Source organism: Buteo buteo, chromosome 11 (assembly GCF_964188355.1).
Source record: "Buteo buteo chromosome 11, bButBut1.hap1.1, whole genome shotgun sequence".
In the NCBI taxonomy this organism is placed as follows: Eukaryota; Metazoa; Chordata; class Aves; order Accipitriformes; family Accipitridae; genus Buteo; species Buteo buteo.
The window spans coordinates 26,194,976-26,222,711 of record NC_134181.1 but is presented as its reverse complement, the minus strand read 5'-3'; the positions used below and the strand labels follow the sequence as shown (position 1 = coordinate 26,222,711).

Here is a 27,736-nt window from a genome sequence, read left to right as displayed (position 1 = left end):
ACTTTGAGTGTTCATGTTAAGCTCTGAGCTGGGGTGCTGGCGTTAGCTTCCAATTCTATGTTGTTCTGCCACACAGACAAATTCAGGGAACCTTAACTCTCCTGCCATCTTTCTTCTCCGAGAGTTCATGATTTATTAGGAACGAAATCAAATTATATTTTATCACCAGCCTGGGTCACATTAAATTCCAGCATGACAACCGGCGCTGAGGGAAGGGACAGGAATTGTATCTCTCTTTGGTTACAGCGTGTTGTTATCAGGCGCTGGGCTCTGAGAGATGATGGTTTTCATGAAGGAATCTTTATTTAATTTATTATTTTTTTTTCAACTCACTGTAGTTGTCAGGGTGACTCAAGCTCCAAGCTGCGGGGTTGTGTTTCTTGGGATGGATTTTGGAGAAAACCCTGGGATGTGAAGGTGGGTACACCTTGGTGTCGTTCCCCCCCCCAAATGCGGGGACAAGGGCAGGGGTTTCACTTGCACCCCCAAACTTTGGCAAGAGATGCTACCCTCCTGCCTGCCACCCTCAGTCTGTTGCATTGAGGGGAGAACGGGTGCGCAGGGAGATGGAAGCGACAGTAAAATCACACAGCCCACCCCAAATTCCACCCCCTCCTGCTCCCCCCCTGCCAAAGGCTTCGGCCTCAGCGAGGGAAGCGGGAGGAAGAATGAGGCGAGAGATTTCTGTGCCGCTGCAAGGAGGCAGTGAGCCTGCCGCCGTCCTGGGGAATAAATTAGAATACATCTCGGGAATAAATTAGCTGGATGGCGAGGAGGGGAGATTTGTTTCCTGGGGAAAGGAGGCTGCCTCTTCAGCAAGGTAGAAACACCTCCGGGGCTTGGATTTCGGCGCTGAGCCGATCTCTTTGAAGCTGCCTGGCTTGGTTCGCGTGGCAGCATTTGCGTTAGAGGGGTTATGGACGGAGAAGAAACTTAATGTCTCTTCCTTTCCTCCATGTCCATCCGTCTATCCGTGCTTCCAGCTGCCGGCTCCTCGCTCCAGCAAAAACCATTAAGAATGACAAAGCACCTTTTTTGTTTTAAAGATGGGTCCCCGGGAGCAGGAGGCAAATTGCTTGGTTGATGCATAATAAACCAGGCGTGGAAACACGCCGAGTAATAGGCTACATTTGTAAGGAAACAAAATCGTTAAGCGAGCCTGTTTGCAGGGTTTTCTGGAAAAAAAAAAAAAAAAGCCAGGCTGGGTGTGGAGGGGCTGGCAAGCCTCCCGTGCCCCTCCTGGCATCGGCTCCGGCTAAAAGCATCGCTGAAATAGGTCAGCGGAGCCCAGTGCGCATCCTGCTGCCCCCTCGGCTGCTTGGTTGGTGTCCGCAGGGCCAGTGGACCCCCCCTGGCCTGCTGGCCCATGTCCCTGCTGGGGACGGGAACCAGAGCAAACTTCACCCCAGGTTCAAGTGTTGCCCCTTGCTGGGCATGGGGAAGGAGGTCGTCCCTCCCCAGGGCAGCTGTAGCATCCATGTCCCCAACACTGGGTCCTCCAAGACCTTGCGGACCCCCCCCAGCCCCTCCGAGCTGCTCTGTCCCGTGGGGGGGGGTGTCACTTGCGCCCACCCCGTCACGATGCTCCCGCAGAACAAAGGCGAACTGCAGCTCCCTTTTTTAACATTTATATTTATATATATATATAAAAAAATTAAATATATATAATATATTGTGTTTAAGACTAAAAATATAGTACATAATATTTAAAAAAAAGGAAAATGAAAAATAAAAAATGGGAGGTTGGGGCAGGGTGGGGGATCACAGATACGTGTCTCTAGGGGTCTAAAACAGCCTGTGCTAAGGAAGGGACCCGCTCACCCGGTGCCGGAAGGGGGAGGGCTCAGCCGTGGTCTCGGGGTGGGGTGGGGGGGAGCCCCATTCCCCACCCCGGGGGAGTTTTAATTTAAAGCTTCGGCTTTGATTCACGGCACCTGGGGATGGCTGGGGCAGGGTGCCCGTCCCGCGCTGCCGCAGTGGCTATTGCTATTGACGTGGGGGTGCAGCACCTGGGATGGGAGCCCCCCAAAAACGGGGCCGTCCCCGGGGAGAGTGTGGGGTGGGGGGCAGGGTGAGGAGGAGGGTGTCAGGGTGGGGGTTACATCAGGCACCATTAAAAGAAATGGCACGCAGTCCTGCAGTCGGAGGCTCAGGCTGGGCGCGGGCTCAGCACCTTCCAGGGTTTGGCCCGTCCTGACAGTACCTTTTGGGGGGGGGGGTCGAGGAGGAAGGGAGGGGGGTAAGTTATTCCCCCCCCCTCTGGCTGTGCCACTGGGGCTGCATCAGCATCACGGCTCTGCCAGCCCCTTCCCAAACCCTCCCAGCAGCCCTCCAAAATCGTACCTGCTGGCGTCGGGACCAGATCCAGCCCACCGGGGGTCCGGCTCTGTTGGCGGCTGGGAACAGGGTGTGCTCGGCGGGACGGGGACCCCAAAGTACGTCCCCCCTCCTGGGGCAGACCCCGTGGGGCAGGCATACGTGGGGAGGTGTTTCGTACCTAATCCCAGGGGACCGCAGGGACAGCTTCGGGCAGCAATGTGACTGGGAAAGGCTCCCCCAGCCAAAACCCGCCTTGTGCCTCCACCCTCCCTCCAAAACTCATCACACCCCGGCAAGACCCCCGTCCCCCAGCTCCTGAGCCAGCAGCTGGGTGAGCATTATTGCTGCAGGCAGCGAAATCAGGGCCCCCATCGCCCTGGCTGCCCAGTGCCTCCCAGTCCTTGGGGCTGGGGGACTGGCCGAGCTCCCACTCCTGGCTGGTTTGTTTTGCCACGGCTCAAAACATTCACCACACCCTCGGGGCCGGGGCGTGAGCATGCTGGGGATGGGGTTGCAGAGCTGTAACGCTTGCTGGTGGATGGGAGGGTGCTTACACCCCTTATATACACCTTTATATACATTCATAAGAGGGACACACCCCCCCAAATCCCCATCCCGGCTGGTGCCACCGGCTGTGGCAGTGATGGTGGGACAGAGCTGGCCGGTCCAACAGCGTGTTGCTCAGGGTCAGGCTGACAACAGCGGGATGGAAATCCACCGCTGCCTGTCCCATAGGTACGAGTGTGCGTATGAGGGGGGGCACACACAGACGCCGGGGGTCTGCTGTTCAGAACTCACTGGTCCTGATCCCCTGGGACCCCTGGGGCACCCCCTGCTTGCAGGTCCAAGGGTGGGTGCAGGGGCTGTGGGCAGGTGGGACGGATGGGGAAGGGGGGAGCTGGCCCCAAGTGGGGGCTGTCCCCGAAATCAAGGCACAGGGAACGGGAACGGGCTGGGATGGGGCTTTTTTGCGCGAAACCAGAAACCAGGCATTGCATATATGTATGTACATACAGACACGTATATACGCACATATAGCACCTCCCTGCTCCCTTGCACGGAGATCTGGCTGGGATGGGGAGGTGTTTCTGGGGGCAGCTCATGTGCAGCCCCCTGCTCCTGCAGAGGAGGGAGAAGCGGGTGCTGGCTCAGGGGCACTGGGGACCCATCGGGGAAGGATCCGGCCCTGTGGAGCTCGGGGGGGGATTCGGGGTGGTGGGAGAGCGGAGGCTGCAGAGCTAGCCCCGACAGCTGCGCGGACCTGCACGCACCCGCTGAGGCTGGGTGGGAAGGGGGGGAGATGGGGTGGGCACGGGGGGGGGAGGATTCCCCCCAACCCTCTCCCTCCTCTGGGAAGGTACCGAAAAGAAAGAACTGAATGTGTGGAAGCTCAAAGAGACTTGGGGCACGTCCCCACCGCCAGCAAACCCCGGCATGGGGAGTCCAGCCGCCGGAGGAGAAGCGGGACAGGAGGGTCAGGATGAGCCCCTGAATATCAGGGGACAGTTGTGAGGTACCTGTGGACCCCTGCTGCCTGTGCCACCCCCCCCCCCCGTTTTCGGTGCTGCCTGCCAGCCCCTGCCCACCCTAGACATGCGTCTGCATCCGCTGCTGGAAGCGCTGCCCGTAGTCCGAGTGCTGGGAGGTGTAGGAGAAGCGGGTGGCACTGGCGTACTTGCCCATGGGGTCGTAGGCGTCGTAGGGTGCCCGGTCCAGGCTGGGGGGCTGACCGTACCCCAGGCGGTAGGTGGCATAACCGGTGCCGGCCGGGAAGGCAGCGTGACCCCCATAGTTCTCATAGGAGAGCTGGCTTGCCGTCTCACCACCCGCTGTGCCGGGAGGGGGTCCGGGACCCGGTGCCGCTTCGGCGTTGTAGTCGGACGTGGGACCACGGCTGTAGGTGTTGAGCTGAGCGTAGCCGCTGGAGTGGGAGAGGCGGGAGGGCGGGCGGGTGTCATAGCGTGCTGGGCCGGGGTTGCGGTAGTCGGCGTAGAGGACGGTGCGGGAGGACGGGCGGTCCTCGTGGGCGCGGACATTGTAGTAGCCGTTGGTGGGGTCCTGCAAGGAGACGGGGATAGTGGGAGGACGTGCTGAGCCCAGCAGGGACTGGGCTCTGCAGGGGAGAGGACTCACGAGTCCCAGCCCCCTCCACTGAGCATCTCGCAGCCTCCTGACTCGGGACAAAATCGGGACTTGCCCCTCTTCTACACCCCACGTGCCCTGGCACCATCACCGGACCTTGAGCTCGTACTCCTCGCGGGTGTCGATGGTGTCACAGCGAAGGTCCTGCTTCAAGTCCACGTCATCCTTGAACGACTGCAGGAGAGGGAGGGAGAGGTGGGCTCGTTCCTCCCTGGTCTGATCTATCCCGGCACAGGGCAGGGAAGGATGCTTGCAGGGTGACACCCCAGCATGGGGTGTCCCTTACCGAGTAGATGGCCTTCATGACGCGGGTGGCCGTGGAGACGCTGGCCGTGTCCTCGTCGCGGTCCGCATGCAGCGTCAGGGGCTCCCTGTTCACCGTCTCCACCTTGATGTCCAGCTTGCGCAAGGTGACATCCTTACGGCCTGGGGACATGCGGGATCAGGGATGGAGGTGGCCACCAGCAGCATCCTCCCACTCCCCGCCCCGTGGGCAGCATCCCCCCCATGGGTAGCACCCATGTTCCCCTCTGCTGTGGCCCCCACTCACTTCCTTTCCGGCGCCGGTAGAGGAAGCAGGCGAGTGCGACGAGGAAGCTGATGACGAGGATGCTGGCCCCAATGGTGGCACCGGCGATGATGCCCACGGGCAAGACCTCTACAGGAGATGGGGAGACGTTAGCTGGGGACAGGGGACAGGGGCACTGCCAGGAGGTGGCTGTGGCAGGAGGGCACCTGCTGTTGCTGAAGCCCCGTTGCCTGCAACGCCCGAGACCTAGCCAGGCTCCCCCATGTCCCGGTGTGGCAGGCAGTCACGGTGCCATGCCGGCGCTACCTTTCTCCTCCAGCTGGATGATAGCGGTCCCCGGCCCGAAGCTGTTCCAGGCCGTGCAGTTGTAGCGGGTCTGGAAGTCGGCGTCCATGACGTTGTTGATGGTGAGGGTGGAGAGGACCCCGCTGCCCGTGTTAGTCCGCTCCACTGTGTACCGCTCCAGTGTCCCTGCCTCCAAAATGTTCTCCTTCCAGGCCCATGCCTGGCCCCGCCAGGGTGGGGGAGAGGGGGCTGCGTCAGCACCTGCAGCTCAGCGTTGTCCCCAGCACCCCCATGGCACTCCCGGCCCCCCGCTGCGGCACTCACGATGCGGTCCGGGGGTGGTGTGCTGCCGATGAAACACTCCACCTTGCCGCGGTCCCCACGTACCGCGTACTGCACGGCCTCGCTCGAGATGATGGGGGGTCCTGCAAGAAGCAAGGGGGAGCTTGACCGAAACGCTGGGTTGAGGGGGACACACGCTGTGCCACAGGCACTGCTCATCATGGGCATCGCAATGGCATCAACCCATCTGTGTCCTGGAGCAGGGTCTGTCACGAGGGGGCTGGTACCTGCTCCCGGGGTGGGGAGCACTCACCATTGACAAAGAGGGTGACCTCGCGTTCGCCCACGCCTATGCGGGGGACGATGGCTTTGCAGACGTACTGCCCTGCGTCGGCTTGCGTGACAGACTTCAGGTACAGCTGGTTGCTGTTGCTCAGGACCTGGATGCAAGTGCCATGGGGGCATCAGGGAGGGGGCACGAGGCCCCCCTGGACCACCCCCCCACCCCAGCCACCAGACCCTACCATGTTGGACTCCTTTTTGGTCCAGGTGAGGGTCAGCGGCGGGTTGCCGGACCACACGCACGTCAGTGTCACGTCGGAGCCAATGTCTGTGATGGTGGGTTTGGGGTCCACCACAATCCGAGGGGCAACTGGAGAGTGGGGGGAGGAAGAGGGTGAGAAGCAGAGCCTGGGGGGGGCTTGGCAGCAGCAGCTCGGGGATGTCGGGGAGGGGGCTGCCCCACTCACAGTGCACGTCCACCAGCGTGCTGACGTTGGTGCTGCCAATGTCGTTGTGCACCTCGCAGGAGACAGGCTCCGTGAAGAAAGTGTAATCCACCTGTGTGTCGTACTTGTTCTCCTTGGCATCCTCAATGATCACCCCTCCCTTGGCCCACCTGGGGGGGGGGCAGAGACCCAAGGCGGGCACGTTCAGGGGACCCCCAGGGCCCCTTTTGACCCCCCCTATCTCCATATGATGCTGAACCCAAGCCAGGAGGTTGGGGGGGGACCTCCTGGGGTCCTGTGGGACCCTCACCTGTAGCCTTTGATCTCAGGGTTGGCGGTCGCCATGCAGGTGAACACAACCCTCTCGCCCTCCTGCACCGTCTGGGGCTGGATGGACAGGGTGACAGTCGGGGGATCTGCGGGGCGGGCAGACGGAGCTGTCACGGGTGCTGGCACAGGCTCAGTGTGGCAGAGGGAGAGGGGACAAAGAGAAAATCCCCCTGCCCAGCGCTGCCTGCATCCTCCCCTCCCCATGCTGCCGCCCAGGGCATGGCCCGTGGTGTGGGAGATCCCAAAAGCTCTGATGCTTGGTGTGGGCAACCAGCATCCCTGTCTATTGTGGGTGCTCATCGTGGGTGCCCTGCATCCCTTCCCAGTGTGGGCACCCAGCATCCCTGCCTGGTGTGGGTGCTTGCCATGGGCGCCCAGTATCCCTGTCTGGTACGGGTGCTCATCGTGAGCACCCAGCATCCCTGCCTGGTGTGGGTGCTCACGGTGGGTGCCCAGCATTCCTTCTCGGTGTGGATGCTTGCTGTGGGCACCCAGCATCCCCTCCTGGTGTGGGCACCCAGCATCCGTGCCCAGTGTGGGTGCTGGCGGTGGGTGCCGGGCCCGGGCAGGGCAGAGCCTTCCCGCAGCAGCCACTGGAGGTCGGTGTTCACCACGAAGACCCAGCCCGGCCTCCCGCCTCCAGCCGGGTGGGACTGGGTGAATCCCCTCCGTGGGCACAGCCCCTCTGCAGGGACCCAGCTCCAAAGACGGGGCTGGGGTCCCCCACGACACCCAGGTACCCCCAGAGCTTGTCTCCAGTTCCCTGCCCCAGCTGCACCCCTGTGCCACCTCTCCCTGCCTTCCTCGTGCCACCGACATGCAGGGCTTGTCCCCTCTACCCCCAGCACTGACTCACGGTGAACGTTGAGCTTGATGAAGGTCTCCTTGCCCGCTGGGATGGCATCATTGGTGCTGCGGCAGGAGAACACCCGCCCGATGTCAAGGTCAGTTGGGTTGATGGCGAGCTGGCTGGTGGTCGTCTCCCGCTTGCCGTCGGCCAACACCTCCTGCCAGGGAGAGGGGATGGTCCCTGTTGGCTCCCAGCACAGCCCTGGGGACACTGAGGCATGGCGCTGGGTGGAGGGGATGGATGCGGGGTCCCGGTGCATCCTCGTACCGTGCTGGTGATGGCTCCGTCCTGCTGGAGCCCATCCCGGTACCAGACGATGGTGGCCGCTGGCTTGGCATTGCGTGCCCGGCAGGTCAGATTGTACGGCGTCCCCGCACGCAGCAGGATCTCGGGGGCTCCATCGATGCTGGGGTCCTCGGGGGGGACTGCAGAGGGGAGAGGGGACACCGGGTGGGTGCCAGCTGCTTGGAGCCAGGACTCCTGCCTGCAGCCCCGGGCACAGGCAAACCCCGCTCTGTGCCACGTGATGCTGAAAAATTGATGCTGCTCTGATAACGGGAGAGTGATTTAAGGGCAGCGGAAGCAGACCTCCTCCCTGCTGCCTGCAACTGCAGGCAGCATTTGACAGCAGAGTGTCAACTGGGCCGGCGCCGTGTGGGTATTAATCCCCTTTTTGATCAGGAGCTAAAGCCCCGTTACTGATTTATTAGGGCTCGGCTCTCAGGGAGAGGTAAAGATGCCGTTTGGTGTCAGGAAGGTGACACTGTGCCGGCAGAAGCTGGGGCAGGAGGCACAAGCTAGGCACAGTTGCCTGGCCTGGGGTGTCCCTGATGTGGGGGCTTGGGGGTTTTGTGCCATGCGTGTGGAGATGGATGCGCTGGAACAGCCTTGGCTGTTTGCGAACTGCCCCGGGGAGCTGGCGGCAATGATGGAATGGGGACCGGGTGTCTGGTGGAAGAGTGTGGTAGTAGGATGGGCAGAGGTGGTTGTAGGATGGGCGGAGAGGGAGGGTCCCCCTTTTTCTGGGGACCCCAACACCCACAGAAGCCTCCTCTGCCCAGGGACCCCCATGCCCAGGGACCCCCTGCCCGAGGAACCCCCTGCTTTGGGAACCCCCTGCCTGGGACCTCCACCCTGTCCAGGGACCCCCCCAGCCTAGGGATCTCTCTGCCCAGGGACCCCCCTGCCTGGGGAACCTCCTGCCCTGCCCCAGCTGAGCCCCAACAATGGGCAGGGGATGCAGGGGGACCCCAATAAGCTTGGCAGGGGATGGAGGAGACCCCAGGTACCCCCAGCCTTGGCAGTGCCACCCCGAAGACTCTGGGGCAAGGCTGTTCCCACCGGCTCGCAGCCCCCCAGGCCAAGCGCGGCCCCTTCGGGCTGGGGGTCCCCAGGGACAGTTCCTGTCTGGGGGGGCTCCAGTGGCTGCGGCATGGGGAGAACCATGCTGCTCAGTACCCCAGCCACATCTCCTGCTCGCGTGCCTTTTATCTCCTGTCTTTCTAATGGGAATTTCAATGCCAGGGGAAGAAGGAGAAAGAGGGAAAAAAAAATTACTAAGAAAAGAAAGAAATCTGCCCCAAAACCCCATTCATGCAACATTTCTGCTGCGGCTCCAGCATCTTCTTTCCTTTTTTTTTTTTTTTTTTTTTACAAGACACAAAAGTCAGGGAAATCAAAGTTACTGCACTCGTAGGTCCCGTAACTCAGCCATGGCGTGAATATAGATTAAGGCATTAAAGATAATGGCACATCCAGGCTGCCGGAGGGAAGGGGGAGGGCAGCAGTGCAGGCAGTGACAGCCTTTCCTGTGCCTGCGAGCAGCCGTGCTGCCTGCGATGGCTCAGGAGATGTGGGGTGCAGTGGGGGACACAGGGTGCAGTGAGGGGCTGGCTTCTTACTCAGCACGGTGAGCTTGGCCCGGCGGGACCGCAGTGCAGCCTCGGTGGCCTGGCACTCATACACGGCGTCATCGGAGAGCTCGGCGTCAGTGATCTCCAGGTTGTACTGGCCCGAGTCGGCTGTGCCCACGATGCGGTAGCGTGGCCAGGCTGCAAGGACAGCATGGGGAGGGTCAACATGGAGGGGACGGGGTTTACCCAAATTCTCTAGGGCTGGGGGGGATGCTCCAGGGCCCCTTTTTCAGGGAGGAGAGGCCAGTGTGGAAGGGAACCCCCTGTTCATGGAGAATCAGCTCCTGCCCATTTGGGTACATCCTGGGCAGACCTGAGGGGCTGCCAGCTTGCAGGCAGGTCTCTGCCTGTACCTGGTGCCAGCCCTGGTGGGGACATGGGCAGCCAGCGGGGACCTGGTGCATGTGGGATGCTCAGTGCATGCAGGGACCCCAGTGCGCATGGGGACCCTGGTGTGCGCAGGGACCCCAGTGCGCATGGGGACCCTGGTGTGCGCAGGGACCCCAGCACATGCAGGAAGGAGCAGAGCATGGGCACCCAGCCCCAGCTGGTGCTTCGCTTCTGGGGCACGTGGCACCGGCCCCATGGCAGCCGGGGATGCTGCACAGGGAGCTGGGAAACAGAGAGGAGGGAAGCAGCCACCGCAGGAGACGTCCCGAGAGCCTCCCGCTCGGGGACAGCCCCTGCCCCACACGGTGATGTCCCCAGAACCGCCTGCGGCCCCGTGGGTACCTTTGAGCCCCTGCCCCATCCCCAGGGCGAGGCCGTCTTTGGTCCATTGCACGATCCCGGAATAATTGAGCACCACGCAGGAGAGGACGATCCTCTGGCCAGCCACCACTGTCTGGTCCTCTGGTTCCTCCACGAACCGCGTCTGTGCCACTGTGGACAGAGGAAGGGGATCAGCCAGGGCTCGGGGTGCCCCGCATGCCGGTGGCCATGCCGGCAGCGCCCGGTGCTCCGTCATGGAGCTGCCACGGAGCTGCCTCCAGCACGGCCCCACTGGGAACCCCCCCAGGGGTCGCCGTGGTCCCTGGAGGTTTTGGAAGGGCTGCTGGGGGTGCTGGACCCCCCCAAGCCGGGCTCCGCCGTGCCCCTAAGCCCCAGCCCTGTGCAGCAACTGGGATTGATCTCGGTGCCCCAGCACAGCGCCCGTCACACGGCTAGTGGGTATCGACCAGGACGTGGCGGGGGGGGACGCGTGGCATGTGCCAGTGCGGGCACGCCTGACACATGCGTGTGCTGCTGGCCCCAAGGCAGGGGATGGGGACCAGGACCCTGGGAGGGTAGTGGGGAGAGGAGCATTGAGGTGGAGGAGCTGCCTCTCCTCCGGTGGTTCCCTCCCTTAAGAGCCTTTTTTCTAAAATATTCAAATTATTTCCGCCGTGGTGCAGGAGAGGGGGAGGCAGAAATCCCTTTTGGGGATGAGCGAGCTGTGGATAATGAAGCCACTAAGTCCCCAGCACGGCCTCCGCCTGCGTGGCCCTGCTGGGCCTGGTACGGCACGGCACAGCACGGCATGACCATGCCATTCATGGGGTGCCCCATGCCCTTGCCACGACAGGCACAGCCACAGCTCAGGCACCCCAACCCGCTCAGATTTGTCCCCAGCTTGTGCTGCGTCCCGGGAGAGCTGGGGGGTCTGGCCTCCCTCCTGCCTTTCATCCTGCAAACAAAGCCCCCGACAGCTCCCGAAATCCCCCTGCCGCAGCCCAGGGGGGGCCCAGGGGCCTCCCTTCCCGGCAGCCTCGGCCCTCCCGCTGGCCCCGAGGCCGTCGTGGTGCTGAGGCGCAGCCGGGCTGCCTGCTCCCGCCAAAGGGACCGGGACATGCTGGCGCTTGGCACCCTCCTCGCCAGGCCCACCACGGGGGACCGATCCGCCACCATCGCCCCGGCGCCTGCTCGTGGGTCCTGGCACAGGGTGGGGATATGGCAATCCACAGGGTCCTGAGCTGGAGAGACCCCACAACCCACACGCGGCATCCCCAGGTGCCAGGCTTTGCCGACAGGTACGCTGAAAGGGTCAGCTTCAGACATCCCCAAAACCCCAGGATGGTGCACCCTAGGATCCCTGGTACCCTGGGATCATCAGGACATGGCACCCAGGATCCCTGGGATTTGGTACCCTGGGATCACTGGGACATGGCACCCCAGGACCCTTGGGATGGGGTGCCCTGGGATCCCTGGGACTAAGCACTCCAGGATTGCTGGGATGTGGCACCTCAGCATCCCCAGGATGGGGTACCCAGGGATCCTTGGGATGGGGTACCCCAGATCAGGCATCCCAGGATCCCCAGGATGGGGCACACCAGGATCCCTGGGACCTGGTATATTTTGGGATTGCTGGGACATAGCACCCCAGGATCCCTGAGATCGGGCACCCCATGATCACCAGGACATGGCACCCCAGATCCCTGGGATCGGGCACCCCACGATCACCAGGACATGGCACCCCAGATCCCTGGGATTGGGCACTCCGCGATCCCTGGGACATCGTACCCCAGATCCCTGGGATGAGGTATCCCAGGTTCCCCAGAATGTGGTACCCAGGTATCCCTGGGATAGGGCACCCCCAGATCAGGCACCCCAGGATCCCCAGGATGGGGTATCCTAGGATCTCTGGGATGGGGCAGCCCAGGATCCCTGGGACATGGCACCTCAGGATCCCTGGGATGGGGTACCCAGGTACCCCTGGGATAAGACACCTCCAGATCAGACACCCCAGGATCCCCACGACGGGGCACCCCAGCACAACAGGGTGCAGCCAACAGGCCTCGCAGCACTGCTGGCCGTGCACCAGGCACCTGCAGCCCACAGTGGTGATCTGGGGACAGTCACTGCTCCCGGCCCCCCCTGGACTGACTCCGTGCCACCGCCCTGGCCTCACCCCCCCAGCCCACGCCTGCCAGCCCTGTGGCCCCCCTGGGAGGGGAGACAGAGCAGGGATGCAGGCGGGGAGGGAGATAAAGGGAAGGAGAGAGCGGGAGAGGTGAGGGAAGGAGGGGAGGGATGGAGCAGGAATGGGGGGGCCGAGGGGAGGGGGGAATAAAAAGCAGAGCGGAGATCAAAGAGGAAGGTGCCTGGAGAGAGGTGGGCGTGAGGGAAGATCAGAGCCGGGAAAGGGGGAGCGAGACGGGTGGGAGGAGGCAAAGGCAGCGGCGGCCGCCTGCCAGACAGCACGGGACGGACACCCGCAGCCCTCTGCCTGCCCGACGGGCAGCGGTGGCCTGGCACCCGGCTGGCACGGCACAGGCCTGGCATGGTACGAGGCTGGCACGGCGCAACACGGGTGATGCTTTCGGCAGATGAAGGTGACGACGGCAGGCAGCGAGGAGCTGCCCGCTCTGGATGCTCTGCCCTCCTCCAGCTGTGCCAGCATCCCCGGTGCAGGGGATGTTGCCCCTGCTCAGCTCTGGCAAACTCCAGCTCGGCTGCTAATCCCAGCAGCGGATAATCGGCTGCCACGGGTATTTAGGGTGCGAACTCCCCAGGCAGCATCTCCCTCCTCCCCAGCGGGGCGAGGGCACCGCCGCAGCAGGGCTGCCCCGTGGTACCCACCCGGTGCAGAGGGGATGCAACTGCCACCGGCCCCCTGTGCCCATCACCATGCAGCTGTCCCCAAGCACTGAAACACCCATCGCCGGGACGCTCCTGCACCCCAGCACCCTATGCAGCAGTTCCCCGGGGCAGGGACCGGTGCGTGCTGGTGCTACCCCCCTCCCCGTGCCAGCCGAGGCGACAGGTCACCAGTGGGTGCTGGCGGCGGTTGTCAGAGCGTGGGAGCCATCAGCAAATGTTGCACGCCGGCTTGCAGGGGGTTTCTGCCTCCTTCCCTTTCCCTCTCCCCCTCAAATGAGCCTTGCTGGGGGTGCTCCAAGGGATTGGGGTGGGGTGGGGGGGCTTGAATGTCTCCACCCTCATCAAGCAACCTCCTGCGCTGCCTGTCCTGCTGGGCAAAAGGCTGTTTAGTCTGGAGGAGGGTGATAAGGGGCCAGCGGGCGCGGGGGAGGCTGCACGCCGAGGGATTGCCACGGCACAGCGAGCGCTGAAAGTCTTTCCATGTTGCAGGGCCTTGACATTATGCTGAGGAGACGGGCAGCTTCCCAAAGGCTGGAGGCTTAAAAGGCAAGGGGTGCCTGTCTCGCCTCTGTGCCCCCCCTTGCCTCATCACCGTGCCTGCCTTGCCTCGCCACACTGCCCACCCCGGGAAGCGTTGGCACCTCGGCACAGCCGATCCCATCCGCTCCTCACCCTGCGGCAGGCACGGAGAGGATTGTGGCCCTGGGCTCTAAGTGTGCATGCATATATGTGTGCATGGGTACACATGCAGGTGTGCATGGGAACATGCCTGTGTGCATGGGAACACGTGCATGTGTGCATGGGAACATGCCTGTGTGCATGGGAACACATGCATGTGTGCATGGGATTGTGCATGTGTGCATGGCAACATGCCTGTGTGCGTGGGAACACACATGCGTGCATGGGAATGCATGGGAGCATATGCATTTGTGCATGGCAATACACATGTGTGCATGGGAGCATGTGCCCATGTGCATGGGAACACATGCATGTGAGCATGGGAACATGCATATGTGCATGGGAATGTGTCTGTGGGCATGGGAACGTGCACGTGTGTGGGAATGCACATGTGCGCCTGGGAGCATATACATGCGTGCATGGGAATTCACACGTGAGCCTGGGAACACACGCATGGGTGTTGGGAACATGCATGTGTGCAGGGGAATGTGTCTGCGTGTGGGAACATGCACGGGGGGCACGGGCAGAGGCAGGCATGTGGGATCCCTGCAGGGCTCTCCCGTGCCCCCGACGGACCCACACGTGGACCCACGCGTGGCTCCCGCATGTCCCCTGGGCGTGGGGCAGGCCGGCGAGGCGCTGGGACCCGGCGGGGGCCGGGGAGCCCCACTCCCGGCCCTGTCTCCCTCTATTTATCAAATGAAGGGCTGATTAAGCCCTGGGGCTGGTGCTCCAATCTCCCTCTCTCTCCTCTCGCTATTAAACTCAGGGTTCAAAGAAAAGCTTTTTATTCGCGCTGACAGCTTTCAGATGGAGCTAAATCTCTCCGTGCTAGAGGTTTTTTGTTTTTTTTTTTTTAGTTTTTTTTATTATTATTTTATCTCTCTCCCTCCTCCCCTTCCTCTTCTGGCTGCTTTTAAATTTAAGCCTTTCCCCCTTCCTCTTCCCAGTTGTTCGCTTCTATTTATATTGAAAAAAAAGAAAAAATAAAAAAATTAGACAGGGAGGGAAAGAGAAAAAAAAACACCCTCCACTGGTTTTATTCTGTGGGAGAGAAAAGAGGATTTGGCTTCCTTGTGGCCCTGCCCGGCAGAGCGGAAAGGAAGAGATGGGAGAGGAGGGCAGGATGAGGCCATGGCTGGATGCTGCGGACGGGGCATCGCTCCTGTCCCGGTCCCCATCGCCGTCCCCCCTCTGCTGTCACCGCGCTGTCACAGCCCCGGCGCCAGCGCCCCAAGCCACTCGTCACCCAGCGCGAGGCAATAGTACGGGAAAAAAAAAAAGCGCAAGTGCTGCAGCCAGCCCTGAAATAACCCAACAATGGAGGGGACCCCGCGGACCCCTCGCCTGCGACCAGCTGTGTGGGGAAACTGAGGCACGGAAGGGTACTGAGGTCAACCCCAGCCAGCAGCACCGTGGCCTGCTGACGGATCCCACTGGGGACGGGGACGCAGCCCCTGCAGGGTCCCATCCTGCCGGGTGCTGGCAGAGCTGTGCCGTGCCTTGCCGCGGGGACGTGCCAGCGCCAAGACGTGATCAGTCCTGGCACATCCCCGCGCTCCCCCCTCGCCGCCTGGCGTCGGGGGCTATTTTTGGCTCCAGCAATTTGGGTCTTTCAGCTAAACCCAGCCACGTCTCTGGGTGGTTGGTGGGGGCCAGTGACCCCCCCCCGCGTGTCCCTGGGGAGGCCCAGGGTGGCAGCGGGGCCCCATCCTGACCCCAGGGATGGGAAGTAGGGCTGGGACAAGGCTCCGGCAAGGTTTTCCGGAGAGGACCCGGGAGGGTCCTCGCTTTGGGGATGCCCCCGACCATCTCCTGTAGCATCCCCCGGTCACCGCTGGCCCCAGCAGAATGGGGACACAACCAGTGGCCGCCCACCCTGGCAGTGCTCTCGCCCGCAGCTCCCAGCCAGTAAATTGATATTTGCTAGAGAGGGTCCCTGTTGCCATCAACAATATATGAGCCTCCTTTGCCATGATTACCCCGGCATGACAGCGCTAGCCAGGAACAGGCAGAGCCGGGCGCTCTGAAAGCAGCTTGGCAGGAGAAGCCGCTTCCGCTCCTTGTTCGAAGTCACTCAATGCCGCCTTCTATTTTCTTCTCTTTCCTCTTGGCTTTTTAACGCTAATGTGGCTGGATGGTGGGTGGCAAAGCCGGAGCAGTTCCAGAGGGGACCCTGGGATAGTGATGTCAGGGGCACCGGCAACCGGGGACCCATCCTGGCGCCCACCATACCATTTGGGGGTTGAAGCTCTGTTGTGTGTCGTTCCCCCCCCCGGCTTCATTATCAGCCCCTGGTGCATCCTTGTCAAAACGGCATCGACCCCATTTGACCAAAATCTCTCTCCTATAATCCTGCTCTGATTGACATTAATTGAATATTACTATCCTTTAATTCCTCATTAATTGAATCCCGCAGCCGCTGCTCCATGATGTGCGGGGAGCTGGCAGCATCCCTGCCGCGCCAGCATCCTCGGTGGCTGGTTGTCCCCGTCCCCATCCCTGCCACACCAGCATCCTTGGTGGCTGGTTGTCCCCGTCCCCATCCCTGCCACACCAGCATCCTTGGTGGCCGGTTGTCCCCATCCCTGTCCCCATCCCGGCTGCCTCTGGACCCTGTGCCCTGGCTCCGCTCCCAGCGCTGGCGGGTCCTCCCCATCCCGGCAGGAACGGAAAGTATTTCAACACCATCATATGACGCCAGCGCATCGTTGGCGAGCGCCCAGCGCCCGGGCTTGGGAGGCACTGGGACGGGGCTGCATCCAGCCCGGCCCCCCTCCACCCCAGCCGCCATCTTGGGGGGCATCGCTTCACCCAGCAGAGCATCCCCGGCCACCACTGCGTTTGACGCCGTTACTTCTGTACGTGCGATGGCAGTGGCAGAACTGGGGCTGTTTTAATCCAACCCCCCCGATGGGGAAAACCAGGCTGGGGGGGACACGGGAGCCTCCACAAAGCAGCCACGGACTCCCCTGTAGCCACGCTGTGCCTTAGTTTCCCCTGGGGCTGCGCATCCCTCCCTGTGGCTGGGGACACTGGGGCGTCCCCAGCAGGCTGGCAGGGTGCTGGCAGGGGCTGCTCCATGCCTCCCCGCTCCGCTCCTCGCTCCCGAAGCCGGTGGTAGCGAAGCTCTCCAGGGAAAGGATGCTCCAGTTATTTTCATTTTTTAAAAGGCAAAATTATAAAAACAAATGAGGAGGAGATTGGTTCCCCTCCCCCGGCCCTGCCGCCTCTCCTCCCCACCCGCTTTCGGCAGCACCAGGTCCCCACGGCCTCCCCGTGCCCGGTCGGGGTCACCTTGGCCGTGCCACCCTGGCACAGCATCCCCCGGAGCATCACGATGCAGGATGGGTGCCCATCGGAACCGGGGCTCCCCATCCCCTCCATGCCACCGAAGTGCCTGCGGTGACCCCGGCTCTGCCGTCCCTCCATGTCCCTGGCAAACCAACACACCATGTCCCCACCACAGCAGCACTGGCTTCTCCTGTAACCTCCTGATTTCTCATTTCCCAGTCCCGGCCACCATCACTGGTGACACCAATCTCACAACAAATTTAGCAGCTCATTTCCCATCCGATCAAATATTCCACCTCAGTTATTCCCTGGGCAGGGAGATGAGCGCTGCCATGCTGTGCCGGCATCCCCGTGTCGGACCCCATCAATAGCCCAGTGGGAGGATGCCCATGGTGGTGGGGACAGTCCCTGGTACTCCGGGTACCACTCCCTGGGTTGCCATGGTCCCCAGGAGATGCTGGCCATCCTTGTGGGGAAACTGAGGCACAGGGAAGGGAGAGATCAAGGGGAGATGGGGGTCTATCAGCTCCAAGGATAACCCCATCCCCTCTGCTGCCGGCGTGACCCATCCCCAGATTTTCCACCAGAATTTCCTGCCTTTTACAGCCAGCCCAGGTACCTGGTGGGGGAAAATGGGCTGAGGCCCCAGGTCATCGTTAGAGACAGGGTAAAAACACGCAACGCGGGGACCATGCAAAACAATTTTCAATTAAAATCTCGTTGGGAAGAGGCATAAATACCAGGGGAGATGATGTGGTGGAATTGGGTTCTATTTTTCCTTCCTGAGGAGCCTTAAATATTCCCCACCTAATAATAATAATATAAAAAAAAATGAACTCCCAACTTACAAAACAACATATAAATTCCCCTCGTAATTACATTACTTTCAGCGCTGCAAAGATGCCAATAAAATATAAACCAGCGCCGGGCAGAGAGAGAAAATATAGAAGAAAATAAATGAATTGCTTTAGTGCGGTATGGCAAATGAGCCAGGCTGGGGGTGGAGGAGGAACTGTGGGGGGCTGGGACCCCCATTGCTGCCCCACAGGGACACCACTGCTGCCCCATGGGGCTCGGTGCATGTCCCCAAGGCCACACATGGAGGTCCAGGGTAGAGTGGAGCCCCCCTCACCCCCCTGAGGAGGTACCAAGGGTTCATCCTAAGGGGACCCTGGTTTGGGGGTCCCGGCAGGAATCCCTGCACCCTGATATCCCACTCCTGCCCCCCACCCAGTGCAGGCAGGGGCTGGGGGGGAAAAGGGGGGAGGCTGGGGGTCTTTCTCTCCCTCCCACCTGCCCTACGCTGGGGAAGGAACTGCCGGCCACCCAAAGTTGGTGGAAAAACTCGGCCCCTTTCTCCTGCCGTCAATCCCAGTGAAAGGGGGCAGCCAGGCAGAAAGACAAAGGGCTCGGCCGGCCCCGAGCGGGGCGATGCGGGGGGCACGGGGAGCACAGGGGCATGGGAGAGGGGTACGGGGGGCACCGGGCAAGGCCAGCAGGCAAGGGGTGCAAGGGGCAATGTGGGGGGCACGCACCGGCTGTATGCTTGCACACGTGCGTGCGTGTGTGCACACCAGCTGTGTGCTTGCAATGGAATGCGTGTGCATGTGTGCACGCCCCAGCTGTGTGCGTGCACACCAGCTCTGTCCTTGCTATGGAGTGCACGTGCACGAGTGTGTGCATGCACTGGCTGTGTGCTTGCACGGGGGGCGTGTGCATACACACCAGCTATGTGTTTGCACATGGGGGGGGTGTGTGCATGTGTATGCATGTGCTGGCCTGTGTGCTCACACAGGAATGTGTCCGTGCGTGTGCACGCACCAGCTGCATGCTTGCACAGGAGCGTGCGTGTGCACACCAGCTCTGTCCTTGCAATGATGTACATGTGCACATGTGTGTGCACGCACTGGCTGTGCGCTTGCATGGGAGCGTGCGTGTGTGCGCACGCACCAGCTGGGTGCTTGTGCAGGAGCGGGCATGTGTGTGCATGCACCTGCTGGGTGCTTGCACAGGAATATCTGTGTCTGTAAGAGCTGGGAGCAGGAGCGCAGGCCATGTATGTGCACACGTGTGTGCCTGCGTGTGCAGCTGTGTGCATGCCCCAGGCGAGGATGGACACCTCCGCGCCACCCCCAAACAAGCTCCTTTGGCCCCACAGCACCCCTGGGTGGGGGGTCCCTGTTGGGTCCTGGGGGCCTTTGCACGCTCCTGTCTCCGAGCCAGGGTCGAGCCTCCACCTTTGATGCTCAGGGGCTCTGCAGAAGGGGCGAGGGCACAGATCGGGGCTGCCTTTGCACCCCAGCCTTCCTCCTCCTCCACCACCTCCTCCTCCTCCTCCCAGCGCTGCTCTTTGCACCGCTGCCAAACAAAGGCCTGGGCTGCAGATGTGCGGGACGCTACAGATGTGCGGGATGCTACAGATGTTGCTCCCACCCGGGTTTCCCGGGGTCAGCCCACTCCTCCCTGCACCCAGCCCCCCCCCCCCCGCAGTGGTCCCCTACCCTGAGCATCCCACCCCATGCGATGTCCCCAGGGACACCCAGCATCTCCCAGTGGGGACCAGAGCCAGTGGGTCCCCAGGTCAGAGCCCCACAATGACAGTGCAGACCCTGACCTGAGCCCCCCCAAATTGTCGCGGGGGAACCCAGGCACCCGGGCCCCCTCCCCCTCCCCCAGCAGACAGAAGGAGCTGGCGGAACCTCTCCCCTTGTTATTTCCTTTTCATTTCTGGGGCTGTCAGAATTATGGAGCAGTGCTGTTTATTGGCTTGAGTTTAATTAATTTGTGTAATATCCCTGTTAGGAACAATGTCTAATTAAGACTTTTGTTTGTGTGTGCGCGTGGGGCGGGGGGAGGGAGGGGAGCTCTTCTTTGGGAAAAGTGTGTCTGTGTGGGGGGAAATAAAAATCCCTAATCATTAATGAAGGGGGAAAAAAAAAAAAATATTTAAACAGCGCTGGCATCCTTCCACCAAGCTGCTGGTAAGCGCTCTCGTTACAGATGTCTTAATGAGACATCTCTTAATAATGGGATTATCATTCACATTGAATCGGGACAAGCAGCTGTGAGAGCGCGAGGCTCCGATACGGGCCTCCGCATCCCAACGTATGGAAAAGGATGAGTCCGAGGACGAGCCCCAGCCTCTTTAGCCGCCTGATTAGGGTCAGGGGGACCACATGTGCGATGGGGCGTGCACGCCTCATGCCGTGCCTCAGTTTCCCCATGGGTGGCTTGAGTCCTGACTGGTAAAGGCAGCACCGTGAGCATCAGTAACGAGATAAGATTCAATTCAACATCTCTGATGGAGTTGGCAGCAGCGCGTTTCGATCCCTGGCAAAGGGGGTTTAATAAAAAAACAAATCTGGGAGGAAATGGGTTTGAAGGGAAAAAAAAAATCCCCGGGGACTGGGTGTGGGTTGGTGTCTCCCTCTGGCTGGACCCCCAAATGTGGTGGGGACCCCAGGTTGTGTGTGTGTCCCCCCCCAGCCTGGGTGCTCCCTTCCCCCTTTGCTCCCAAAGGGAGAACATGGACAGGAATTTTGGCTCCTTCCTCCCCAACCATGCCTGGCTGTGGAGTCATTGCCCCGGCACGGCATGGCGGCAGTGCGGGGGACCCGGTGGGGTGGGAGCCCCGCGAGAGCTGGCCACCTAAACCGCAAGGCTCCCCATGCTGGGGAACCCCAGCTGCCACATCACATCCCATAACCAGCCATGGGGCCCTCCCCTGTGAGGATTTGGGGTTCTTGGGTCCCCAAGGGACTCAGCACCCCACTTGGGACATCTGGGGCGGGGGGGGAGGGGGCAGGTGGTGTCTCATGGAAGTTTGAGCCCAGCAGTCCGCACACCAGCTTGGTCACCCCAAGCTGGGTGCTGGGGTCCCTATGAGCATCACATCTCTGACCACGGGGGAACCCACCCCACTGGGGTGACCCTGGGGTTTGGGTGTGGGGGGGACACCCAGCCCTCCCTCCCCTCTGGGGCTCTGCAAATCCTGCTCAGGAGAAGTTGGAGCTGGAGGGAGCAGCCCTGGCTTCTGCTCCCCACTCCTGCGGTCAGAGCCCAGCAATGATCCCACAAGCCTGGAATTTGAGGAATTTCCTGCCAAGGCTCTCTGGAAGACAAGGGAGAGAAAGAAAACCCAGAGCTTAACCCTCAGCTCCCCACGCCTGCCCCACAGCGAGTAGGGGGCTGAGACCCCAGGCAAGGAGCTGGGGGGGGGGGCACATTTTAGGGGGGAACATTTAGCTTCAGGGGTTTGCTTCTCATTGTTCCCTAGCTTTTTGGGCCAACGCTGCTGGGTGCAGAGCTGGCTGGAGAGCTGGGGCCCTGCATCGGGGTTGCCCACGTTGATGCGGAAAGCAAAGTACTTTGTGCCTCAGTTTCCCCACTGCCACTCTCCTGGCTCCTCCTTGGCCCCAGGGAGCCTGCTCCAGCCTTCACCCAAACACACCACCCTGCAGCACCCAGCCCATCACCCTGCGTCCCCCATCCCATCATGAGCTCCCAAGACACCTCCAGCAGCCTACCGGCCCCAGCCAGGGGGGCTCAGCACCCCCAGCCCTCACTGGGGACACATGATGGAGCTCTGCATGCCCCAAACCAAGGCTGGCAGTGGTGCAGGGCAGGAAATCCCCTCTTTAATGTTTAAAGCTATTATTTTAAATCAAATCCACTTGAAAAGTTGGGGGTTTGGGGTGGGTTTTTTTGAATAAAAAGAAAAAGGGATGGGAGGAAGCAAGAGAGGGGGTGGCTGGAACACCCCCCCCCCCCCATAAGGGGTTAAGAGGGTGCTTGCTCTGTCTGGGGGAGCGATGGGAACTGGGCACCCAGACCAGCCCTGCTTTGTCCTTGGCACCCTCTGAGCCCGGCGGCGGCACCTGGATATTCCCATCTCCGGCACCGCGGTACTCCCATGCCTGCAAGGATGCTCAGAGGCAACCTGAGGAGGGAACAGCTTGGGTGCCCCCCCCAATCCCGCAGCACCCACGGGATGGAGCTCACTGGGTGTCCCTGGTGTCAGAGGCCAAGGGCGACACGTTTGCCCTAGGGGAGACCCCAGCGAGGGGGCTGCAGCCTTCATCCCACTCCTCTGCATCGCCTCACCGCTCTACCCACTTCCCCCTTCACGCCTGCGATGCTTCCCGCAGGCACACGCACCCCCTCGCACGCCCACGTGCTCCCTCGCACACCTACACGCTCCCTCGCACGCCCCCACACGCGCGCGCTCCCTCGCACACCCGCGCGCTCCCTCGCGCACACTTTCCCAGCTCCCTTTCTTTGCCGTTCCTATGGCAACCCCTCCAAGGCACACAACCGCTCTCCGATTGGAAATAAAAGTTGTTTTTCCTCCCCTCCTCCTTTACTCCACTCTTTTGCTTCCCCCCCCCTCTTATTTTGATTTCCATTTGGATCATAATCCGCCCGTTGCCATGGCAGCGCTGGCAGCCCTTTATGTCCCAACCCTTGCAGAAAAGGCCTCTCTCCCCCTTTTTCCCTTCCCTATGCCTTCCCCAAGTGGGTTTGCTCTTTAAATCCCTCCTTCCCGCCATCCCCTCGCGGCAGCGACCCCAGCATCGCCGGGATCCAGCCCAGCACCAGGGCCTGGCGTCACCAGCCACGCCACATCTGATGCCACGCCGACGGGACTTTTGTGGCGGGTGGGTGGAAAGGAGCTCGTTTTCCAGCTCCCAGCCCCTGTGGATGTATTGCAGCAAAGTCCAGGCTGCATCCCAGACCAGAGCTCCATCCCTTTTCCAGATACCCTTAACTCTGCCCCATCGCCTGGCTGCGCTGCTTGCCAAGCACCCTCCCCTTTGGGCTGGTACCTGGCGGGGGGGGGGGGTCCTCACCTGAGCACCCTCTCCTGTGGGCTGGTACCCAGCCCTGCCCGCTTGCCCATCCGGAGGGTGACACAGTGGCCACGTTGCCACCGAGAGAAGTGACGTGGGTCACGCTGCCAGCGCGGGATGGTCCCTCCGTCCCCTCCATCTTCCCCGCTCGCTGCCTCCCTCCCACTCCGTGCCCACTCCTGGCTGGGAGCAGGAGGTTATGAAAATGAGCTGTGTGCCCAGGAGACTGTAATTATCTGCTAAGTGTGAAAGCTAGAGTGATTAATTAAGAGATAATAAAAAGAAAAGGAGGCTAGAGAGGGAATAACGGATGCTTTGATGATAAAACCTGAGGTAAGGCAAGCAATTAGGGGAATCTTTATGGAGAGTTAGCTATAATCCCCGTGTTGCCCACATGGTGGGGGGCTGCGTGTCAGACGGACGGGTGGACCCATGGATGGCAGTGGTGGAGCACCGAGGCCGGGCAGCCACTGTGTGCCACAGCTCCGTGACCGGAGCTGGCTCCGGCATTCCTGGAGATGTGCTCACCAGGATGGGCGTGCATCCCTGCAAGCCAGGATCCCAGGTAGGACCTAGGCCAGGAGGAAAGCTGGCTCGGGATTAAACCAATCCCAAATTAAAGGATAGGAATGTAATTAATGCCACTCCGCTCTGGTCAGTGGGAGAGGGGTGCCCAACGACCCCGATTTCACCTCTGGGTGGTTGGGTTGCCAGAGGTCACCGCAGACAGACAAACGGACAGCTCTGGGTCCCGCAGAAAACAGGCAGGATGCTGCCGGCACAGGCAGTGCTCGGGGCCGGCACGGGAGACTGCCGGGGGGCCTCCGCGGTTGGGCTGGCTGCCTCTCCGCCGGCGAACCGGGCCCCAGCGCGGCAGCGGGTGATTCAGCCCTGGCACAGACTGCCCAGGCAAGTCCCGGCACAGGGCGGTGGCTGCTGTGGCAGGGCCCGTCCCGTCGGCCCCAAAGGCTGCCTTGGCTCCAGCCCCGCAGCGGGGCAGAGCTGGGGGCCTGATCCGGACCCCTCCTGCGGGGCTGCGATGCACCCTTCCCTCTTTCAACTTCCCTGCGGAAAGATGGAGGCATCCCCAGGGTGGGAAAGGGGTTTCATCCCCTTCCTGTGCCCATCCTGGAGAAGGGAAAAGCATTGGCAAAACCCCACTGGCGCCTGAGAGCCCCCATCCCAGTTGCCAAAATGGTTTCCTGCAGGGTGGCTGCGGGGCTGGGGGTGTCATCCTGCTGTGGGGAGGCTGTGGTGACCCGCTGCGGCTCTGTCCCCTCCACCAAGGGGTTTTAGGGACAGGGGTCTGGAGGGGTGGCAGGTACAATCGTGGAGACCCAGGCTCCTGCCTGGTGGGGACGTGGGGGACAACTGGCATGGGTCCGCGCAGCATCAGGGGGTGGGAGGTACGCTGTAAGGCAGCACCCGGCCACCGTCAACACGCTGCCGGACACGGCAAGGCCAAACTGGGGCGAGGGATGGATCAGCTCCTCCAGGAGAGCAGCTCTGGGCTGAGGGCACCGTGTGCCCACAGGGACGGTGGGTTCACCCCAGGCAAGCACCCAAGGGAAGCCCGGGGATCCCCAGGATTGGACAGAGCCCAGGGGTCACCAGGATCACCACCAGTCCCCAAGTGCCCATGGCCAGGGCACGATGCCGAACACCACCAGCTCTGGGGCAGCCTCCAGCCCCAGGTAGGCGGGGGGTGAGGGCCACCATCCTCCCCCACTGCCACATCTCAGCCCTGGAGCATCTCCTGGGGCTTTTTATTACCCTGCAGCAGACAACGGTCATCTTACAAACCACATCACGCCACCGTGGCTCTGGCAGCGTGCGGGGAGCTGAGCCGCTTCTGCCGTTGCTCCGCCGGAGGGAGGATGGGCAGGTGCCCGCTGCCATCCCCATCATCATCTCCCCATCCCCATCATCATCTTGGCTGTGCTGGGACAACCGGGACCTTCCTTCACCTCCTTCCGCCTTGGGGAGCCACCAAGGGCATTAACATCCCAGTTCAGGGCCAGCCAGGGTTGTCCCATGCCTTGGCACCGTCCCTCCTGCCCTGGCACCATCCCTCCTGCCCTGGAAATTGGGCCAAGGTGCCACATCCCTCCATCCAAGCTCCATCCAAGCAAGCTCCATCCAAGCTCACCAGAAAAAGTCCCCAGCAACGGGACCAGGCTGACCCCAAACCACCTGGTGCCACCCCTGCTCATTCAGCGGTGACATCTCCTAAGGGAGCAGGGCTTGGCTGGGGACATGTAGTGAGTGTGCTGGGTCTCAGAGCCACACACTGGGGCAGCCCACAAGCCACAGGGTGGCTGGCATGAGCCCCCTCAAGGACAAGTCCCCGCTGCCACCCCTCCATCAGCCCCCATCTCTCCGCTGTTTCAATTTTGCAGCTTTTGAGAGGGAAAGGGGGGGAGGGAATAAAAAAAAAAACCACAGAGAGAAAGAATCGCCCAGAAAATGAATAAATATTTCAATTTGAGGCGCAATCACGGCGAGTGATTGAAATGGGGGGAAGAATAATGGGTTTCATTTAGATAAGATACAGAAAATTATTTAGTGAGAAATGAAGAGTGATGAAACCCATTCAACATCTTTGTGTGCAAGGACATGAATGGCACCGGCCCCCCCACACGCGTGCACACGCCAGCTAGCACGGCCCCAGCTCCAGGGGGAGGGAACCCCAAATTTTGTCCCCCAACAAAAGCAGGACCCCCCTCTCCTGCACCACCATTTAGAGCAAGGCTCTTCTCAGAGACTAGAGCAAAACTTAGACAGTGGGGACTGCCGTGGGACGGGTCTGCTCAGGAGGGACCGGGGGGTCACCCGGTCCTTCACCCAGCGATGTGACCAACCTCCCCTCCCACCAGAGCCCTGGGCCCAACCACCCGACTCTTCCCTCCGCCGATGCTGGAGCTGGGCCCCTCTTGCCGATGAGATCCACATGGCACCGGGCGGGAGAGCAGGCGCTTTTGTTCCTGGGAGGGCAGCGGAGTCCCGCGGTGTTTCCCCCAGCCCTGCGCAGGGGAGCCTGGGATCTCCCCCCCCCCCGGCCCCCTAAGAGGCTTTGCACGCTCCTTTTAAACCCCGGGTCAACTCAATTTTTTTCCCTCCTCCTGGCATCTTAGCAACGCCGCCCCCTTAATTAAAAATTAGATTGGATTTTGCAGCAGGGAAGGAACCGGAGGCCGTGCAGGGGCTGCTTCAGTGCAGGGCAATGCCCGGCTCCAGCCCTGTGGAGGGACAAGCCAGCTGAGACCTCGCGAGCTCACTGCATGCATGGCGCACTTCCCCACTCCCCTCGCACAGCGGGGCAGGGAGGCTGAACATCAGGGAGGCCCTGGGGGGCAGGGGGGGGGCAGCAGGGCTGTCCCCCCACTCTGCTTCTCTTGGTCTGCGTGACCTTGGCTGAGCAACTCCCTGTGCCTCAGTTTCCTCAAGAGGGCACCTTGCAGTTCTTTGGGGGTCAGACAGGGACTTGGGGGGGGGGGGGGCTCAGGCTGTTCCCCGGCTTACAGCAAGCCCTGGAAAGCAAGTGGGGGGGAAGGGAAGGGTGCCCCATGCTCCCCCCAGCCCCTCTCCCAAGGGCTGCCCGGGTCAGGAGCCGGGGGTCCTGGCTGTTCCCCAGAGATACCTGCTCCAATCCCTGCGGATGGACGGACAGCAGCCCCCACTCGGCTCCCCGCCAGCATCGCCATGTCCAGGCTGGGTGTCCCTGTCACCCTCACAGCCCTGGCTCCCCCCAGCACCTGGGGTGCCCAGAGCTGGGTCCCCACTGCCGGGGCACCCTACTGACCCTGCCCCCCCCCCAGCTCCCCAACCCGCCCTGGCTTCCCAACACCCACAACTTCCCAAATCCCACCACTGCTGCCCACCCCGTACCCCGACTTCTCCAGCCTCACCACAACCTCCCCGGTTCTGGCAGCACCGGGCCTGGGGACCCCCGTGCGACCAGGCTGGGGGGGGACCAGGCCCCAGATGTGGGGTGGGAGGGGACACACGATGACACAGGGGGGACACACAAGACCTTGACCCCCCACAGGGGCATCCAACGGGACCAGACGCGGGGGAACAGACACAGCCCCGGGGTGGCAGGAGGAGAACCCGACCGGGCTCCATCACGACCCCCCCAGTAACGGAGAGGGGTGGTCCACGAGGACCGGACCCGGGGTACAAGCACCCGGGCCGGGGCCGGGGGTCGCACCGACACCAGGATCCGCTCCCCCCCCCCGCCCAGACCAAACCGCCGGTTCCCGGCGGACGAAACCACCGCCTTCCCCGCTCGAACACGCTTTTATCCCACCGGGAACGGGGAGCGGGGGGGGGGCACCGGGTGGGAGCGGAGCCGTTGCCCGAACCCGGCCGGGGCTGGAGCGCTGCCCGCGGAGTTGGGAGTCGTACTTGAGGCGGCCCCGCGCTGCCGCTATTCGGTACTGCCCGGTACCCCCCGGTACCCACCTTGTCCGTGGGTATCAGCGAGAGTCAGAAGGCAGAGGAAGAGGATCCGCATGCTCCCGTCCCGGCCGCACTCCGGGCAGGGGGCGCGGGGGGGGGGGGCCCGCTGCCCCGCTCCGCTCCGCTCCTCCGCCCCGCTCGGCCCCGCGCCCCGGTACCGGCACCGGCACCGCTAGAGCATGACCCGGCCGGGCAGAACTCGGGACCGGGAACCGGGGATGGAACCGGAGAAGGGCCGCGGGCTCCGCACCGCTCCGCGCCGAGCCCCGGAGTGGGCTGCTGCCGGCGGGGCGGGGCGGGGCGGGGCGGGGCGGGGCGGGGGGGCGGCAACTCGGGACGGCTCGGGGGGAGTGGGGGGGAGGGAGAAGGGGGGGTGGGCTGGGGGGGGAGAGCGGGGGGGGGAGGTTCTGCGAGTGCATGTTGGGGGGTGAATTTGTGTGTATGCATGGGGGGTGCATGCATGTCGGGGTGCATACATGCATGTTGGCATGTGTACA

General features: G+C 62.1%; 1 protein-coding gene across 1 annotated transcript; it reads right to left on the bottom strand.

Annotated features, from left to right (window-relative positions):
- Positions 1-224: 224 nt before the first annotated feature.
- Positions 225-27,513, bottom strand: KIRREL1 (kirre like nephrin family adhesion molecule 1). Its single transcript, XM_075040882.1, has 15 exons — positions 27,243-27,513; positions 10,111-10,260; positions 9,367-9,516; positions 7,733-7,890; positions 7,472-7,622; positions 6,596-6,701; positions 6,307-6,455; positions 6,082-6,209; positions 5,871-5,997; positions 5,600-5,700; positions 5,297-5,495; positions 5,012-5,119; positions 4,748-4,887; positions 4,558-4,635; positions 225-4,377 (listed from the first exon to the last, which is right to left on the bottom strand). The coding sequence occupies exons 1-15, from the start codon at positions 27,292-27,294 to the stop codon at positions 3,907-3,909; spliced, it is 2,268 nt and encodes a 755-aa protein (XP_074896983.1). The 5' UTR covers positions 27,295-27,513; the 3' UTR covers positions 225-3,906.
- Positions 27,514-27,736: the final 223 nt, after the last annotated feature.

What these genes read in the sequence shown, in the direction of transcription:
- KIRREL1 (XM_075040882.1), bottom strand. Translation starts at nt 27,294, where the DNA reads ATGCGGATCCTCTTCCTCTGCCTTCTGACTCTCGCTGATACCCACGGA. An exon ending in GATGGGGCAGGGGCTCAAAG is followed by an intron (nt 9,517 to 10,110) that starts GTACCCACGGGG and finishes CTGTCCTTGCAG; the next exon opens with CCTGGCCACGCTACCGCATC. An exon ending in GCGAGGAGTACGAGCTCAAG is followed by an intron (nt 4,378 to 4,557) that starts GTCCGGTGATGG and finishes GTCTCCTTGCAG; the next exon opens with GACCCCACCAACGGCTACTA.